General features: G+C 39.8%; 2 protein-coding genes across 3 annotated transcripts in view; both read left to right on the top strand.

The window, feature by feature from the left end:
- The window catches only part of LOC133503855 (collagen alpha-1(XXIV) chain), a 145335-nt gene extending 127461 nt beyond the window's left edge, over window positions 1-17874 (top strand). For both annotated transcript variants that reach the window (XM_061825822.1, XM_061825821.1), the window contains 13 exons: window positions 2343-2450; window positions 2552-2659; window positions 4272-4325; window positions 4448-4510; window positions 4731-4784; window positions 4899-4934; window positions 8698-8733; window positions 9482-9508; window positions 9911-9979; window positions 10152-10320; window positions 10499-10608; window positions 13368-13604; window positions 16598-17874. In XM_061825822.1, the coding sequence (XP_061681806.1) occupies window positions 2343-2450; window positions 2552-2659; window positions 4272-4325; window positions 4448-4510; window positions 4731-4784; window positions 4899-4934; window positions 8698-8733; window positions 9482-9508; window positions 9911-9979; window positions 10152-10320; window positions 10499-10608; window positions 13368-13604; window positions 16598-16744 (1218 nt within the window). In that variant the 3' untranslated portion in view covers window positions 16745-17874. The remainder of the gene's footprint in view (window positions 1-2342; window positions 2451-2551; window positions 2660-4271; window positions 4326-4447; window positions 4511-4730; window positions 4785-4898; window positions 4935-8697; window positions 8734-9481; window positions 9509-9910; window positions 9980-10151; window positions 10321-10498; window positions 10609-13367; window positions 13605-16597) is intronic.
- Window positions 17875-19140: 1266 nt separating this feature from the next.
- Window positions 19141-20658, top strand: part of znhit6 (zinc finger HIT-type containing 6) — a 38804-nt gene continuing 37286 nt past the window's right edge. Inside the window, exons 1-2 of the mRNA XM_061825326.1 lie at window positions 19141-19354; window positions 19679-19744. Of these exons, the coding sequence (XP_061681310.1) occupies window positions 19263-19354; window positions 19679-19744 (158 nt within the window). The 5' untranslated portion in view covers window positions 19141-19262. The remainder of the gene's footprint in view (window positions 19355-19678; window positions 19745-20658) is intronic.

Genomic DNA, 20658 nt, shown 5'->3' with positions numbered 1-20658 from the left:
GAGTACTGGAAAATAATGTAGTACAACACAATATTACAAAATTTACCCACTTTTGGTGCCAGCAATTCAGACATTAATAGCCATGTGTTGCCGTGTCTTGAGTTGAGAGTAAATTTTGATTTTTACATTACACTTATACTACAGTACATGCTGTACACTGACTACGGCACTTCACAATGTAGCAATTATGTATAATTCCTTCCGTGTTTTCCCACCAAAAAATGAAAATTTACAGAAAATTCACGTATTGGCCCACTTTTGTTAGATATTGTGTATGTGATGCAATCTCATGTCATTGTACTCTCCCCCCATCCCCCAGTCGGTTGTTTTGTTATTCGCTAAAAGATATTTATTTTTAGATGGGTTTGAAGTGGTTCTCCTGCGTTTGCTAAGCAATTACAGGGATCCGCAGTGTACACATTGGAATGGTTGTTTGCCAGAAATAAGGACTTTTTGGTTGAGGCTTGTTGTTTCTTTTTTTACAGTTAAGTACAATACAGCAAAATACAGTTATTTAAAAGATGAAATGTGTACTGATGTAACATGCCAAGGTAGTTGGTCACATTACAGGTATACGCAATTGTCAGGTTGACCAATCAGACATTCATTAAACAGGACAAAAAAGGAAGCAAAGACACCAGTTCAAGTCTCGGGAGGAGAGAGGAGAGGAACTGTCTCGTACAATTCACCACTGCATTCTCTGATTATCCTCTCCTCAGCACCTCAATTTATTTAGTTTGAAGACGCCCCTTATTTACATGGATGTTACAAAAAGGAGACGACAAACAAAACAGTTTGAAACAAGGTGTACATGTTTCCTCATGTGCGTGTGCATGTAAGGAAGATTGCTGAATACATGTGTGGTCATCATTTCTTTAACAGGCAGCAGTTCTAACAGTTCTGATGATTAGATGTTTTTGTGCTTGCTATATCCTGCTAGGAGGCTGCCACGTTATCTAGGGCAGAGCAAAACATTTCTTTATTGGAAGCAAATGTATGATAATTATGATCACAATTATTCCTACAACAATCTTAAAAATTGTAGCTTCTAATTTATACACAATTCAAAAATATGCACGAGATTTAAATTATTACAAACAGCTGTGAGTATGATGCAGTGCAGTACTGCACCACAACAACAAACAAATATAATGATAAATTGTTTTGGAGAGGGTTATACCAAACTAAGCATCATGATCTTTGAGCTAAGGTTTTGTTTTCAACTTTATTATATTGTGAATGTTTGTGGTAGCAAGTCAGTGTATATTTTACTCAAAATGGTCAGCCAACATAATATTAAGAAGCAGCATTCATACAATTATTGTTAATTTAGGAACTTTGCCACAGAAGTCCGTTACACTAAACCACAGACTACACTTTTTTTTTTTGACAGCCACAGTGTTTCTTGGCAATTTGATTTGATTATTTTGTTCTGGTGTGTTGGTTTCTATACACTCATGTATTGCACCTTCATATCATACAAATGCCAATGTTAGGGTTATATACTGTATTACAGTTATTTATTACAGTAAGTTTTGGGTTCTGGGAAACCCAAGAAAAGGTCATCTGTTGAGTATGTGCTGAAAAGGTCAACATTGTTTATCATGTGTTGTGTAAGTTTGTGCATGTTTCATACCTGCCTGCAGGGTCACTGAAGGAAAATCTAGCTTAAATGCAGTATATGTATTTGGCAGGATTTACTGTGTTTCACAGTGCCTTTATTAGTACTCCTGGTTCAATTGGTTCCTATCCTGAGCATGCATTCCTGTGAAGACCTTTCTCTAATTGGGATGGGAGACTGTGTATTTTTCTTATGCAAGAGTTTCTCATAGCCTGCACCTTTGTGGTTGACCTGACAAATACCAAGCAGGTTTAATCGCGTTTATTCACTTTCATCATAAGGAACAGAAGCCACATGCAATGACCCACTCGATCTGTTATTCTAATATCCCTCTCTCCATTCTGCCTCACCACACTGCCGATAGAGGAGGAAACCGCTAGGGTTTCCAGTGTAGGAAAGCACCTCTGTGACAGCCAGTCGATTTTACAGTTCGGCCCATTTTCTGGAACCATTATGACTGGGGAAACCAACAGACATCAACTCTGGAGTTTAGAGCCATGCACATACTGTGAGAAACTATCCAACCATAGCATAATGTAAAAAAAAAAAAAAAATCATATTCAATCTTTAATTATTAGCTTGTTTGGTAATTATCTTCTTAGTATAAAACAATATAAAAAAAACGCTTCATTGCTTGCAATCTGTATGAATTATTCTCTTTAGTCTATGTTTTTTTCATACATGGTAGTGTTTTGGCAAATAAACTGGTGGATTCTTTCAGGGCCAGCGAGGCCTGGTGGGACCGATGGGTCCTGCTGGACGTCCAGGTCCTTGGGGGAGTGTTGGACTCCCAGGACCACCTGGAGAACTCGGACCGCCTGGTCAGAAGGTGAAAATGACAGCATAATATATTGTGATAATCCACAACATCTGTTAAGAAAAAATGTGCACTACATTTTGTTGACATTGACAATTCTTTTGGTGGTCCAGGGTGAGGTTGGCCTGCCAGGAGATCGGGGATCATCAGGCCTCAGAGGGATGGAGGGGACTACAGGTGACCAGGGCATGAAGGGTGAGACAGGAACCAAAGGGCAACCAGTGAGTACTTTCACACAAAAATAGGTTAAAGCAAAAGTCGATCTTAAACATAATTGAATCTCTAATGTTCAATTTCCCATAATTAATAGTAATGGGAATTCAACCATTACAACAATAAACAATGTTAAAGGCACTGCAGTTTGTCTGTAGTGTGCAGTGTCACTGTGACTGAGTGGTTACCACATCTGCCTCACAGTTCTGAGGTTCCGGGTTGGAATCTTGCCTCTGGGGTTTTCTTGTGGTCATTGGAGTTTGCTTCAGGTCTCTGGCTTCCTCTTACATTCCAAGACCCTGCATTTTTAGCAAATTGAACATTCTCAATTGCCCATGAGTATAAATGTCAGTGTACCAATGGAGTATGATACTTTTGCTTTTTGCGAGCGTGTTTGTCTGTTCCTACGGCACTTTTTTCCTCTCCAAAAGCACTTTTTACCATGCACATGCGAGCACTTACATAAGATACAAAAAGGGACACTTAGACTAAAAGGTTGTGTGTTTGTGTGTATGTTGGTGGTTCACATGCCCCCTAGCACCCAGTGCTCAGCATCCAATTTAAATGTAGACCACAAGGTCGTTTGATTCATTACATTAAGATAATAATACAGACAAGCAGATAAAATATGTTTTTTTTCTGTTTTGAGACTAGGTGTAACCATACAGTTAGGTATTCCATTCTAGGGATCAGAACGTTTACCTTTATTGTTCAGGGAATTGTCACCATGATTAAGTAACAAAGCGTTATTTTTTACTACATTGCACATTTTAAATTGATGCTAAACTTCCAAATGTTTTTTTCTCCCGTACAAGGTTAAAGTTCTCTATAAATACAGTATAACATTTGGGATCAGATAACAGTGGGGCATGAAATGTGGTTAAGACTTTTCCATCCTAAATGGAGTCAAAGAATTATCTGGAGAAAACCTCAGATGGAAACATTTCTTGTGCTCAAGCCAGGTTATGTAAGATCCTCACACTCCAGAGACCTGAAAAAAAGGTGTTCCACTTCACTTATGTAACGCCCCCCCCTCCAAAAAAAAAAAAAAAAAAACAACATTCAGTACTTTGCAGTCTTCTCCCGTCCCTCATTTTCCCCATTGATGTTCATGTAACAGAGAGCAGACTTCATCCCTGGGGTCAGATCCTTTTACACCATTGAGTGAATAGAGTTGCTTGGCCAAAGTTGTTGGCCCAAAAGTGGATCTGTCTAGAGGATGTGGATGATGGGCTGTATAAACAGTGTGGCTGCCACCCTGGACGACAGACAGACCTCAGACAGACTTGGGTGCAGACACTAAATGCCTATACGTGTGTGTGTGTTTGTGTGTTGGGGCTCCTGTTGATCCAGACGTTAACCATTTTGCATGTGCCCTACTTCTTTTGAAATGCAGTGGGGTTGTTTAAAGGACAGGATACTGTGTTTCTTCTGGGTTAATAGTGTCCTTGTTAAAAAAAAAAAAAAAAAAAAAAAATATATATATATATATATATATATATATATACGTATATTTCAGATCATACATTATACACACTATATATGCTCTCTGATTTATATGTTCCTTTTTCAAATATGTAAAACACTTCATTAATAATGGAATGGATGTTCTTTTGCCAGGGGGAACCAGGTCATCGAGGGATGCTTGGTTTGCAGGGCTTTCCAGGTCCAAAGGTTAGCATAATATAATGGTTATCTGCTTAAAAATGAAAGTACAAAAGACATGGTAAAATTGATCAGACTATTATTATCTATATAATGACTTATATGAAATGAAATATTGTCTTTTACCTTAGGGTCCAAATGGTGATGTGGGACTGAAAGGTGTCCTTGGTACCAAGGGCCCAATGGGAAATCTGGTAAGTTTCGTCCTAAAATGAAACCCAGCCCAAGATTTGACAGACATAATCACTTACAATAAGGTATGCTGGATGTAGAGTGTAGTGTTCATATATCCCACTCTGCAATGAGAAACCCAATGATGTAGTCAGAAGTAAGGTTCCCTCGCCATTCTCTGTAAATTTAACTTCACAAAAAAGGACACATATAAGCCAAGCTTAACAATAAGGCTTGTTTCAGGGTTTCACTGGACCAGTGGGGCCTGAAGGAAAGATGGGCCCAATGGGAAAACCTGTAAGTTCGTTTTTTAGTTATCAAAACAGGTTTATTGTGTTCTAGCAGATGACATTTATGGCGAGAATGTGTATGAATGCAACACAGTGTTATTTGTTTTTGCTATTTCTATAGGGCCCACGGGGCCCAAGAGGAAGCAGTGGTGAAATGGTAAGATCTCAATCCAATCCATAGTCAATTATTCAAAAACTTGAAAAGGTGAAAAATTTAATTACAACCGATGCCATGTGTGATTAGATCATGATTAAACTCCACTGAGACATCACACTTGATATAAGCAGATTTCTCATTCAAAAATCACTCCTGTTTCCATCCATGGCGCCACTTCAAAGCACCTTGCAGCTCTAAGTTGAACTTTGGATGATGAAAACTGTGTTAAGTGATGCATGAATACAGGCTGGACTACAGGGATAATTAAACGTACAGTGGAATCTTGGAGTTTGAACGATCAATCTGGGGAAAAAAAGGCCTTGGTGGTCGACCCAATTATCAGAGTCCAAACACCTGAGCGAATTTTCATGGGCGCCGCCATTTTGGTTCAAATCTGTATGGAGGCATTCCTCCATCTTTTTTCATCAGATGAGGATAAATCAGAGAAATCAGCGCTGGCCATAATTGTGTCCCATCGTAATCGAGCCTTTGTTTGCCCGGCTATTATGTCACATCCGTGCACATAGGTCATGGGAATTGCCAAAATGGCGGCACCTATGAAAATTTTTAATTGCCGATAAAAATCTTTTCAAAACACCATTCAATGATAGAGTGAGGATTACTATCACATTTTCAAGATACAGTACATATGACATGACCTATTGGATACATTGTTAATCCAAACCACCGGAATTCCGCTTTAAATGATCACAACGTGACACTGGACCATATTATTAACATGAACGAGGTCCCCCTCACATTTGACATTCTCATGGGCCGAAGTCTTCCAGAGAAAGGGCAAAAGAGCATGAATATAGTAACAACTGATCATGAGAAATCACATTTCCCAGTGATGCTGGTATGTTGTGGAGATGGATCAAAATTGCCACCAATGGTCATTTTCAAACAAAAAACTATGCCAAAAATCCAATCCCCCTCAATTGCAGTCACCGTGAATGAGAAAGGGTTGATGGATCAAGAAATGATGAATTTATGACTTACAAAGTACTACACTAAGCGTCTGGAAGGCTTCTTTAGAACATGCAAAGCTCTGCTTGTGATGGATAGCATTTGAGCGGACATCACACTATAATTCAAAGACAAATTAAAAAAATCTCTGTGTATAAGAGCTTTAAGGGCAGTCTTGCGTAACCTGTGGGAGCAGCGTATGATGGATGAAGAGCACAGCTTCACGGCAACCGGGAGAATGCGCCGTGCAACTTTCCTGGAAGTCATTGGATGGATCAACAAAGCATAGCCTTCGGTGACAACCGAAACCATTCTGTCAGGATTCAGAAAGGCTGGAATAATTGGAACTGCCACTGACGATGAGTCTGACGTAACCAATGTAGAAGAGGAAGCGCCGCTTCTTCTACCCCCAAAGTTAGGGGAGTTAATGAAAAGTGACACCGAGGATGAAGATTTCATTGGATTTTAGTTACCGGGTATTTGGAGTGACACGGTTGGTTCTGGTAAACTTCTTAGTATGTTATTTATGCTATAGTTATCGGAATAACTCTTAATATGTTATGTTAACATACCAGGCACGTTCTCAATTGTTACGTTACATTACACTCCAGTGTGACTTATATGTTTAACGTATTGTTATGTAAGCATACCGTTCAGCCTGTTGTTGCCTCTTTTCAATTTTTCTTTTAAATTGTTCATCATTTAATTTTTAAATGACATCTCTTTTCCTGGTGTTGGATTTTATCAAATAAATTTTCCCCAAAAATGCTACTTACACTCCAGTGTGACTTATATGTTTTTTCCTTCTTTATTATGGATTTTATGGCTGGTGCGACTTGTACTTGGGAGTGTCTAATAGTCCGGAAAATACGGTGTGTGTGTGCATGTGTTATATATGCGTGGGCGTGTGTGTGTGAATATATAAGTATATATATATATATATATATATATATATATATATATATTATTTATTTATTTATTTATTTATTTATTTTCCCAAGTATGTCAAAAACACAATCACTTGGTAGTTGAAACTCGTCTGGTGGATGAAGTCGCTCTAGTATGACAAAAAATAAGACAAAAATGTCCAACATATCACAATCTACTAAAGTTGAATCAAGGCAAATGGAATTGGTCTTGTTTGTTGAAGACGTTTCAACTTTATGCTTTTTCAATTCTTACTTAAGTGGTTAGTCACATTATGTATCCCTTAAGACAGAAGTTATTTCTCGTCATCAATTTACACGTCTCTTTCCTGGTTATTTCACATTCCCTGCCATTGCTGTGACTTTGTTTACATTGATCGTCCAGGCTCTGTCTGTTTTTTATGACCTCGACTGGCTGCATTACAGACCCGTTCAGGCTGGCCATACATGCTACAGAATTCGAGCGTTTTCATATGGACACCACATTTGGGAAATTATTTTAAAATTGAATAGAATAGAATAGCTCAATTTTTGTGTAAAAAGGGTCATGAAAAAGCTTCTTTTGCATCTCTTTCATAGCAGCAGTGCTCCATCCAAAATTTGGGTGTCATTGTCCTGGAAGGGGATGGCATGGTAGGTGACTGGTTGGCATGTCTGCCTCACAGTTCTGAGGACCCAGGTTCAAGTCTGACCCTCACCTGCTTGGAGTTTGCATGTTTTTCCCATGCCTGTATAAGTTTTCTTTCTCAGGGAACTCCAGTTTCTTCCCACATCCCAAAAACATGCATGGTACATTAATTGATGACTCCATATTCCTCGTAGGTGTGAATGTGAGTGTTGTTTACGTGTATGCTGCAATTGGCTGGTGACCTCTTGCCCAGAGTTACTTGGGTTAGGCTCCAGCATTCCCACAACCTTAGTGAGGACAAGCAGTACGGAAGATGAATGAATGTCCTGGAAGGAATGTCTTTTCTTGAGATACCAATATGTTGTTGTGGTTCATTTGCTTGACTTTGGTGCGTGTAGTGAAGGTTCAGTTCCCACTCAGTGACCAGTGTGAATGTGAGTTCCAATGGTTGTTCATCTCTATATGTGCCCTGCGACTAACTGGCAACCGGTTCAGGGTGCAGTCTGACTGTTGCCCAATGTCAGCTGTGATAGCCTTCTGACCCTGAACAGGATAAGCAGTATTGAAAATGGTTGTATCAGATGTCAATGAACCGCTGACTCTGCACCTGAAGAAGCTGCTTGTCACTATACTGTGCCTGTATGTAATGGTTGTTTAGTTTCTTGAATGTAGTTGTCATTGCACTCCTCACTCCACTGCACTGCATAAACACCACTGATGTTGTTGGGGTGAAACTTTTTTTTTTCTTTTTTTTAGGATGTTAGTTGGTTTGGAATGCATTATCCTGTTGTGTTTGGAGAAAAGCCTTCTGTGTTTCTTGGCAATCCAGCCATGTCAGGGGCTGCCACATTCCACCTCCTGTTTCTTATTTCAGGTTTAGGTTTAGTGTCCAGTCTTCTCCTGGCACCTTTGGGGGGAAAAAAAAGCACCGGTTTGGATAGCCACGATTTTCAAGAACCTTCCGAATATGTGTCTGCTCCTTCTGTCAGTCTTCACCAAACAAGAACAAGTTTGGTTGCCTCGATTTAACCTGGGTGACTGAAAATATATACTCGCTGCAAAGAAAAAAAAAATCCCACTGGTTTTGTCACAGCACTACAGAAACTTTGAAGATACATTTTGGTTTTACATCTGACTTTTTCTTGTATGACAAACGTCTTGTATTTAATTATTGGGGTTGTAGTTTTACTGTTTTCCCACATTTTTATTATATTTTCACAACAATTTTCCATGTTTCCAGGGGCCCCAAGGACCACATGGAAGTCCAGGACCCAGAGTAAGTTGTTTTTGACAATCATACAACATCAATTTTTGGTGTGTTTGACTTGTTGAAAACACGGTTTCTGTTAGATCTGTATTTCAAATCCATCTGTTCTTTGTATACAACGCTTATTGTATCCAAGGTAAAAGCAAAGCTATTGCCTATTCTGGTTAAACAAGCGCAAATCACCAGTCAATCGCTGGGCTGTCACATAGAGACAACCAATCGTCAAGTACACATTCATACTGATTGGAACTTTTGTGTCGTCGATGAATGTAACATATTGCGCATGGAAAGAGAAAATGCAAACTTCGCACAGCGATTTGAAACTGCAAGCCTATTTGCAGTGAGGTCACGGTGCAACCATATGTTCCACTTTTCTCCTTCTACAGTAATTAACTATACATTTTAAATGTATAATTCAAATGGAAGAAGTAGTTCTACCAGATGGTGTAGTGCACCTTAGCTAGTAAATGGAATCCTGTTGTGTGTCTTGTGTCATGTGTGTCAATCTTACTTCGATATGTACCACTGTGGTTGGAACCCAAGCATAAATTTACAAACATAAAAAAAAAATAGGTACTAAAGGTTACTACTCATTGAAAAAATTATACAATAGTGTACGACTGTTTTACATTGACAAGCATCAAACCATAGAGAGCCTTGCGACCATATTTTTTTTCTAGTATTGCTGTAGACCCACATGCTACTTTTCACTGTCACCCGATTATAGCTCATGTTTTCATGTTTCTTTCTCCCATAGGGTCCCCCTGGTGCTCCAGGTCCTACAGTAAGTAAATGAGAAGAAGAAGGATCCCACCCCCACAAAAATTAAAAAAAACCTTCCATGCTTTATATAGTACTAGATAACATTAAGAACTGCTAGTGGTTATTTTTCAAAAGCGGCATAATTTTACTGCTACTTTGGTACTGACTTGCCTGTTTGTGTTTGGAAAACACGAGATCTGATCTCGATCAATTTCTTGTTTTTTTTTAAATGTTTATTTATTTATTTCTTAACACTGTACAATACCTGGTGGAATGTACTGAGCCTCAACAGGAGCCAATAGTTCAGGTGCTTTATTCCCCTGCTAAAAGATAGCTGTCTTGAGTGGCTTATTTTCTCAAAATATGCAGAAATATGTCAATACATTATCATATAATAAAATGAATCATGATCTTGACCCCACAGATGCAACTACTACACGATGACTCAGAATTCGACAGCATGTCTGACTCTAAAGCCGTCCTCGGAAAAGAGGTAAAGTAGTTAATTGATTCAGTAAAAGTTGAATGCAGGGTAAAAAAGAACAGCAAAAATCCCAAATTAATATATGATCATGCTTGAATCTAATGCAGACATACAGTAAATATAGAGTATAGTTACATTTTATATTACAAAGTATTTTTCTTGACATTGCTTTTATAACCAGAGTTTTCTAGACACCGAGGTGAACATGCCAGACCAGAATTCTGAGATTTTTAAGGCTTTGCATTACCTGAGCAGCATTATTGAGAATATCAAAAAGCCTCTGGGAACAAGAGAGAACCCCACTCGTGTCTGTAAAGACCTGCTGGACTGTCATCACAAGCTAAAAGATGGTGAGAGCAGATTAGTGATTTTTTTTTTTTATTTTAGCAATCGTTAATGTAAACCTCAATATTACTTTCAATCACTCTCTCTTTCTCTCTCTCTCTCTCTCTCTCTCTCTCTCTCTCACACACACACACACACACACGTACACACACACACTCCCACACTAATTCTCACAATCTCAAGGTTGGTTCTGGATTGATCCAAACCTTGGCTGCACTTCAGATGCTTTCCAGGTTTTTTGCAACTTCACTGCAGGGGGTCAGACCTGTTTACATCCACTGGCTGTTAATAAGGTAAAATTTAATTGTTTACATGATGTTGGCGATGATAATAAACCTTGAAGGACCTTTAGCGTCTTGATGGCTTTAGTTATTATTAATAAATATTTTGATGAAATAAAAATGGCAGTTAATTTCCACCCCTATCAATCCATTTTGGAGCAATCAATGAATAACCAATTCCCTTGGGAAAGACCCTTTTTCCATCCATCTTACCATTTTCTGATCTGCTTATCCTCACGAGGGTCACGGTAGTGCTGGAGCCAATTACAGCTGCCATCAGGAAGAAGGCATAGTACACCCTAAACTGGTTGCCAGCCAATCACAGGGCATACGGAGACAGAAAACAGTTGCTCTCACAATCATATCTAGGGGCAATTTAGGTTCTCCAATTAATGGATGTTTTGGGGAGGTTGAAGGAAACCAGAGTACACTGAGAAAACCCATGCAGGCACGGAGAGAACATGCAAACTCCACACAGGCGGGGCCAGGATTTGAACCCCAGTCCTCAGAACTGTCAGGTCAATACTCTATAGCTGCGCCACTGTGACGCCCACGTTCCCTTATTTGACTGTAAATCATAAATTATATACAGAATTGTGGTGTTGGCCTCACATATCTGAGGTCCCAGGTTTGATCCCAGACTAACCTGTGTGGAGTTTGCATGTTCTCCCCGTGCCTGCATGGGTTTTCTCTGTGTACTCTGGTTTCCTCCCACATTAATTGGACACTCTGACATGAACCAACAGTGACAGGGGCGGACCCAAATGAAGGACTTCGAGGCAGAGGAATAATGTTCAATGTGGTTTATTCTGGAAACTCGTCAATACCAAAAAGCAGTCCAAAACAAGGCAGAGGCACAGAAACGCTAGGCTAGGCGGGATCCAAAAGACATACAGCAAGGTCCAATGACTAGGGGGCAAACAAACTCCACAGGACAGGATCAAACAGAAGGGCACAGAAGCGCTGTGACTAGGGTTATTCTAACTTGCGTGTAGAAGCGGAGAGTTCCACAGACAGTGAATACATCTCCCTAACACAACGCAACGAACTGGCAACGCCAGTGACAAAACTCCAAACTTAAATACAAAGTCTAATAAAAGTCCACATGGACACAGTCCTCTTGGGTCATGGTGAACCTATTCTTTTGGTTTTATAGAGCATGTGGTAATGAAATGACCTAGCTGTCCACAGTAAATACATAAATGGCAGTTGAAATGACGCTAAAGTTCCTGAGTATCTTGTTTGGTCTTGCCAAGTTGCATGGGTGCCTTTGATGCAGTGGTGGAGGCTGTGGATGAAACCAGGAGTGCAGGATGTGGTGGAACGCACCACCCAAGTTTCCAAAAAAGTGCATGGGAGCAACCATGAGAACGCACTAACATCAACATAACAGGACTCCAAATTTATAATGACTTGTTAATTTATGTTAAAAAATTGCAGTGTTATTGATTAAAATGGAACTCATGCTGTGCAGAGTGCCAGCCATCATCATCACAGGTTTCGCTCTTGACGGGTTATCATAAACTATCTCAAGCACGCAGTGGCTTATGGCTCTCCCTGTCAGTGCTTGTATTTGTGTCTTGTCTTTGTTTTTTGGGCACTTTGTTCACGTTTGCCTCAGCGCTACACTGGTATATCAGAAACTTTTGGACTTTGGATACCAATACAAGTCGCAGTGTCAAGTGTCTCTCACCAGAAACACTACATTCCAGACGAGTTAGCGAGTGTATTGGGCTCATCGTGGATTGTTGTGGGGACATCGAAGTGGCACGGGCAGAGCAGAGGAAGAGAAGAAGCAGAAGCAGGGCTGTCAGTCTGGCCACTTGCTTAGGCTAAAGAACAACCCACACAGACCACCTCTCTAAAAATGACCCAGAGCTGTTTTTCACTTGAAAACAGACACCTGTACTAAGGTGCTTCAGAGGAAAAAGAGTCGCGCCAAGAGGAAGAGGCACAAGCGGAGGAACTGTAAAATACACTGAGTCACTATTAATAATTTGTGTCCAACCTCATAGATTGATCATTAAAATGAAATTTGTTATTTCTAATAACTATAATATTTTCTTTTAATAGGAAAACGCTTATAAAGTGCAAAAAGGAAAATTGAAGGACGTTAATATTTTGATTTCTCAAATAAATGTTTTGGCGGCGGCAAGGTGATGCAACTGGTTTAGGGCGCTGGCCTCACAGGTCTGCAGACCAGGGTTCAAATCCTGGCCCCGTCTGTCTGGAGTTTGCATGTTCTCACCGTGCCTGCTTGGGTTTTCTCTGGGCACTCCGGTTTCCTCTCACATCCCAAAAACATGAATTAATTTGAGCCTCTAAATTGCCCTTAGCTGAGACTGTGAGGACAACTAGTTGTTTGCCCCTATGTGCCCTGTGACTGCCTGGCAACCAGTTCTGGGTGTACGTGACCCTTTTCAGGATAAGCGGTTCAGAAAATAGATGGCTGGATGGATGAATGGATGGATGGATGGATGGATGGATGGATGGCCTCAAACATGTGTGTTTTGGCCTCAAACAGGTTTTGATCTTTGGTTTCGTTCTGTAATACGGAAGTGTCTTTTTTAATCTACGAATTTTCATTGTTAAACCTCAATTTAAGGTGCAATGTCCGAGAAAAGAATGAAATATTTCTGATGTAAAGTTTGTTTATATGAATAGTCTCCATGCAGCTCTCAAATCAAGGTTATTCTCAAACAGACACTTTTGCCCGAATGTTGTTATGATGACATATTGATGTCACCTCTGTCTGTGCTTCAACCCTGCAGATGGTGTTTGGTGTAGGGAAAGTCCAAATGAAGTTTCTTCATTTATTGAGCACTGAGGCCAGTCATACTATTGCACTCCATTGCTTAACGGATCATTCCAACACCGCCGCAGACGGCTTCAGGTCTCCTGGGCACACACCAAAAGAGAGCAACAGTCTTCGGTTTCGAGGCTGGAACAATCAAATATTTGAAACCGACACACTACTTGAACCATATGTGTTACAAGATGGGTGCAAGGTATCTATTTTTTCTCCTGTATTTTATATATTCTCCTCATTTATTGAATGCAGTATTTTGTACACATCCAATGAAGATGGGAAATGTAAATGTAACTAAAACAAAGGTTGGCAATTCATTTTCTACTTATTGAATTAAAAACATTACAAAGTCAAGATTATATAATGTTCAAATTGATGAATGTAGTTGTGTTCTGCAAATATTAAATCAGTTTTAATTTCATGGATCCTACTAGGCATGTCATGATAATTACTTTTTCCAATAATTTACTTCAGACAGATGTGTAATCAGCTGCTTGTGGGTTCATAGAAATGCATGTACTCTTGTCAGTGTTGGCTACGTCCAATACACACACATCAACAACGCTCTGAGTTCACAACCGTTCCGAAGTGTAAAGAGGATGCTTGGAGTGAATTTCTGAATGTACCCCAAGTCAGGAGGTGCTAGTTGAACTTTTTCCTTAAGTCATCACAAGATCTGTCTTGGATGGGATGTTTAGGTGATTAAAAAAAAAATCAGACCAACACTAGAAATGTAGTTTTGGGCCATTTTCCCGGGCAGATATTTATGGTGACCCATGGTGGCCCAAGTGAGCGAGTGTCTATAGAGTCATGTCCGCGTCACGTCACTGTTTTCACTGCACAATAGTGTCGGTCAAACAGAGCCACTCGACATTGTGGGAGACATTGAACTGGAGCGGAATATTCACAATGCCCGAGACTTGTCGTGCTGTTGGTTGTGACAACAGACAAGACAGATATTCAAAGAGATCATTCTGTGGCATACCAGCTGAAAAGACCAGAAAAGATTGATGAATTTCGACAATTAAATGTGATGGATTGTGCCCAACCAAATACACATGCCTGTGTAGTGATCACTACTACTACTTAACTACTTAAAAATCATGGAGGGGTCTGAAATTTTCATCGCAAGTGCATGTCCACTGTGAGAGAGATCATCTAAAAATAAAAATCCAGAAATCCCAATGTATGATCTATTTAATGATTTATTTGTGTGATACAGCTGCAAATACTTATTTGAACACCTGACAAAAACCAATGTTAATATTTGGTACGGTAGCCTTTTTTTGCAATTACAGAGGTTTGCACACACTGCAGGAGATATTTTGGCCCACTCCTCCACACAGATCTTCTCCAGATTAAATAGGTTTCTTGCTGTCGCTGAGAAACATGGAGTTTAAGCTCCCTCCAAAGATTTTCTATTTGGTTTAGATCTGGAGACTGGCGAGGCCACGCCAGAACCTTGATATGCTTCTTACGGAGCCACTCCTTGGTTTACCTGGCTGTGTGCTTCGGGTCATTGTCATGTTGAAAGACCCAGCCACGACCCATCTTCAATGCTCTCACTGAGGGAAAGAGGTTGTTCCCCAAAATCTTAAAATACATGGCAGCGCTCATCCTCTCCTTAATATAGTGCAGTCGTACTGTCCCATGTGCAGAAAAACACCCACAAAGCATGATGCCACCATGGTGTTCTTGGGATGGAACTCATCATTTGTCACCCTCCAAACACAGTTAGTGGAATTATAACCAAAAAGTTAAATTTTGGTCTCACCTGACCACAAAATATTCTCCCATGACTCCTCTGTATCATCCAAAAGGTCATTGGCAAACTTAAGACGGGCCTTGACATGTGCTGGTTTAAGCAGGGGAACCTTCCGTGCCATGCACGATTTCAAACCATGACGTCTTAGTATATTACCAACAGTCACCTTGTTAACAGTGGTCCCAGCTCTTTTCAGGTCATTGACCAAGTCCTGCCGTGTAGTCCTGGGTTGATTCCTCACTTTTTTAAGGATCATTGAGACCACACGAGGTGATATCTTGCATGGGGCTCTACTCCAATTGAGATTGACAGTCATGTTTAGCTTCTTCCATTTTCAAATGATTGCTCCAACAGTGGACCTTTTTTTCACCAAGCTGCTTGGCAATTTCTCCGTAGCCCTTTTTCAGCCGTGTCGGGTTGTACAATTTTGTCCTTGGTGTCTTTGGAAACTTCTTTGGTCTTGGCTTGGTTACAAGTTTGAGTCTTACTGATTGTATGGGGTGGACAGGTGTCTTTAAGTAGCTAGTGACTTCTCACAGGCGCATCTGAGTCAGGATATTACATGGAGAGGGGGGGGGGGACTTTTAAAGGCAGACTAACAGGTCTTTGAGAGTCAGAATTCTAGCTGATAGACAGGTGTTCAAATATTTGCAGCTGTATCACAAATAAAATGTTAAACAATCATACATTGTGATTTCTGGATTTTTTATTTTTAGATTATCTCTCTCACAGTGGACATGTATCTATGATAAAAATTTCGGACCCCTCCATTATTTCCAAGCGGGAGAACTTGCAAGATAGCAGGGTGTTCAAATACTTATTTTTTTTCACTGTAGGTGGTGGTCGGACACAGCAGCAGTGTGGACCTGGGGCATCAGGCCACCATTAATGTTGGGCCCTGTCATTTAAAACATTACTTCCTCTCCACGTTGTTATGTGTTAGTTCCCAATTGAGACAAATACCAAAAAATTAACTGTTGGTAAAGCATAACCTCAGTGGCAAACGATACTCAGACAGCAGTTCACAACAGTGAATATCAACATATATTTGATTGACAGGTGATGGGCTCGTTCTTAGCGGCCCAACCACACAGTAACTCCGTTTATATCGAGACTTTTTTTCTGTCATTTTGATTCCAGTTAAAGATCTTGGGTCAACTGTTTGCATGTGATATGATCTTATCTGATGGGCACTACATTTAATCGGAAGAGCTATGAGACATGAGGACATCGTCATGTCATTAATCAAGATGCGGTCTCATCTATTCAGCAGAGTAGTTTGAATTGTTTTTATTTAAAAAAAAAAACTTCTTGATAAAAACTAATAGGTTTTCCCAAAATTCCCCATCAATAGCGGGGATTCACCATACTGTATTTCATTTATGATTACATTTCTTTTCTTCCCTTCTTCATTCATTGTGTTTCAGATCCAAGATGGCAGCTGGCATCAGTCACATTTCTTCTTCCATACTCAGGAGAGTCACCAACTACCTATTGTAGACATCGAGGAAATTACGGAACCACATCGCATTGTGCAGCAACACGTTGAAGTTGGTCCTGTCTGCTTCCTTTGAAGCTAAAATTATCATCCTCTGCCCCATCACATTATACTGTAGTCCTTGATTGGCTAGTTGTCTACGAAATGCTTTCCGCAAAAGATTGTATGGGGGGGAAATGTGCCTATATTTGGATAGTGACAGATTTTGATAGACCCACTTAATATACACTTGTATGGGCCACCTGACAGATAAAAGTAGCTGTATTTATCATATTAATCAAATGGTGCTCATGGTGGCTGAATATGTGGATGTGTATAGCCCCTTGATCACTGGGTTGTGCCTAACTATGCCAATCAAACCCCAACAGACACCTCCCCTTACCACACACACCCAGACCATTCTGTACAGATGCCCAACAAAGAAGTCTGTAAGCCCTCTAAATCGTAGCACTGTATAACTATAGATCTATATGAGTGCAATACCATGTGGATGTTATGTATGATATCACTTCAAAGGCTAAAATAACATTATCATGATATTTTATTTTTAGTCCTACACAGTCAGACCTACTCATCTTTACAGATGATGCTCTACCTCTACCTTGCTTTCGAGAATGGTTGCTTTTTAGTTTAATCTTTCTTGGCTCTGTGTATGTACTGGTTACATCAAGGTTTATTGTGCTGTAAAAGTACTTTAGTTGAGTTTGTCCCTTTTAATTTATGAACTGTTCTATTTAGTGCGCTACATATTATTGTATTTTTGCTTAAATGTGGTAGATTCTTCAGAGGGAATCTTATCATTGGTGCTGCAACAAAGAATGAGTCATCAGTCGGTTTTTGCATTTCCTGTGTATATTTTGCCATCATACTGTATGTTTATTTATATCCCATTTTGTTTTGTTTTCCACATTACTGTCCAACAGTAAGTTATACTCTCAGAGAACTATTGGTTCCCACACTAAAAGAGAAGTATTTATATTTTCATGGTGTTCTTCTTTCTTCACACCTGCAACTGTATGTTTATCACACTGTTACTTCGGTTTATTCAGTAGACTGGCAGCTACAATGGGCCAGAGTCAGAAATTCAAACATATCCGTCATATTCTTAACTTATAATACTTAATGTACGTGTTTTTATGTAAACATATATAATTATGGATGAAAACTAGATGGGTGCATATGTGTAAATAATAAATATGATGACAATAAATGGAAATTTTATCCAACATTTGTGTGTCTTTGGTAAATCATCACATACTTTACATAATATTTTAAGGGGGTGCCTAAAGAAAAAAGAAAAGTGATCATTTTAAGTGCCCACGGCTGACGGGGACCCTAGAAAACAATTTTCAATTTGCAATGAAGCGGTGGGGCATAAAGGACTGAAGTACAGCACTGGCTGTTGTCTGTGCAACCAACACAGTCTAATAAAATAGGCTAACTCAAATGATCAAATTGCATAAACAAAGGAATAAGAAGCAAATAATCACCCAAAGATATTTTAATTTAAAGCGTTTGCTCAGAGCATCCAATATATTCTCTAAAGTACTGTACTGATGTTCAGCTACTTTACAAGAGCATCTGTCATTGGTGCCATCTCGTGCAAGATTGTTACGGCCTCTTTCTAATGTGACAAATATCAATTAACTGGCAGACATAACATTTGCAATCACATATGTAATTATGACACAATGATTTCTGATATGCATGGATGCTCCTTATTACTTTAAATGAAAAAGCAGGTGATTGGAATCCCCCTTTTTTGTGTTAAAAAAATTGGGCTGTCACATTAAATACAGTATTGGGATTAACTTTGCAAACTCTGTTACTGCATGTCAGAGGAGACCTTTTTGTCCTGGTTGGTGGGACTCAGTTCTGCAAGAGAGCTAAGTGGTAGAATACAATTCTTACAAAAACTCAAATAATCCCAATTAAATACCAAAAGACTTGGTGACACAGATGTCATATCAATATTTCAAATATTAATGAATGAAGGGAAAAAAGGCCGAGCAAAATGGGCACCTTTTCCTCATCCAGGGCAAAAGAACATGTGCCTGAGCACCTCTCGAGGTCTGTCTGTGCACATGCCTTCAGTTATCTTTCATAGATGGGAGGGAAATGAATGTGAATATTGCTAAATAATAATTCAACCACAACATCCTGCACCAATCAAATCTAACAATCAATCAAATTTGTTATTATCAAATTTCAACCCATTATTGCCCCTGTTTTGTTTTTTTGCCCCCCATCATTACATCTACAGGCAGTACCATGAACTTCAATCGACTGGATTTATTGTGAGCGCATGGCGGCTGTTCAAACAATATGCTGCGAAGGAAACACTTACAAATCGAGGCATGTGGATATTTTTCAAGCAGAATGTTGTATTTTACGAAAATGCAAATACAGTACTGTAAACACTAAGTTGTCGGGACGCCATGAACACCTCCTTACACTGGGAGGCGCAAAAGTGCAGCTGTTAAACCGGATCTTGCTCCACAACCCGGATAGTCACCGGCGGCAGAGATTTTCTTTTTAAGCTTTGCGCAAGTGTGCCTTCTAGTTATGGTGTAGGCAGTGGTGTTTCCCCAACCATGCTTAGAATGCCATCTCAGGGGACTGCAACCGACAGTGGAAGTCAGGACGAAGACATGGGGGGGACGAAAAGAAAGATTTCTCTTTCGAAGTAAGTGCGAAATCCAAACGACGGCTGATATTCTATATTTTTTTACACTGATGACAGCTTTGATGCTTTTGCAAAAGTAAATATATACCCATATTTTAAAATAACATCATGAGATCCGGATATGTTCTCGTAACCAAAAGAGTTTAAAGTTCTGGAAACTAGCACGTTGTATTAATGTAGCTCCTTCCGGTGATACCGAAGAGAAACACGAGACTGTCGTGTTTCGTTCCTTCACGTCTCTCGATTAACTGTAATAATAATTATAATAGATACGTCTTTTAGAAATCATTGCTGTCGTGATTTAATTCGTCTTCTCCCCAACAGTTGTGATGTGTGCGCTTTCGGGGAGGCCAAGTACAAGTGCCCCGCCTGTCTCACATATTCATGCAGGTAAGATCCTTGACATCCACGTAAACTTGCTTATGGGGGCTTGGGTGTCAGTTGTGCTACATCCTACAACAATGGAGTGGTATCACCGGGCACGATGCCTTTGAGATTTTGCCTGAAATGACTCTGCACAACATTCACATTCAGAAATTTTTGTGAAGGGACCACAAGGCGCCACAGTTATTGACAGAAGTCAGTTTTTGACATTTACAATAACTTCCTAACACAAGAATGGACTCAGTGATATGTGGGATAGTAGAGGTCATAGTTCTGAGAGTTCAGGAGGGAAACACTTAAAGGTGGATCCGATCTGGGACCTAGAACTGAATGGCAGCCTCTCAAAAATGCTTGGAAAACTGAGTGTGCACACTAAAAACTGATGGATCAAAGTTAACGACAAATGTTGTTGTTGTTGTGTTTTTTTTTTTTTTTAAACTCACCCACTTGGTTATTATAACACCAAGACAACAGTACTTAATTTGACCCAGCAGGATGGGTTGATCTTAGCCCAACAGAAATAATTGCAACTGCATCTCGGTGGTGGGCTCCGACAGGGTTCGCACGCGGCCCTAAATGTCCCTAAAAACCCCTAAATTTTCGAAGATGCATTTAGGGGCTCCTGAAAATCCATGAAAACCAGTCAAGCCCCGAGAAAGGCCTTAATTTAAAAAAAATCAAAGGGTGGACCTCTACCACCAAAATTCTCCCTAAAAAAAAATTATCTTTTATTTTAAAAAAATAGCGATCCGTCTGGCGTCCAAAACAGCCGGAAATTGTCAATGGAAGTCACCGTGTTGACAACTTGTCGCCATCTTGTCGATATTCCATTGTTTGTTTCCGTGAGTAGGCATTTCACTTCGTCTTCGTTACAACGTAGCGTATTTCTTTCATCGATCCAACTTGTATCATGGGGAAGT

The sequence above is a fragment of the Syngnathoides biaculeatus genome, chromosome 7 (assembly GCF_019802595.1).
Source record: "Syngnathoides biaculeatus isolate LvHL_M chromosome 7, ASM1980259v1, whole genome shotgun sequence".
Lineage (NCBI taxonomy): Eukaryota > Metazoa > Chordata > Actinopteri > Syngnathiformes > Syngnathidae > Syngnathoides > Syngnathoides biaculeatus.
This window is presented reverse-complemented; position numbering and strand designations above follow the sequence as displayed.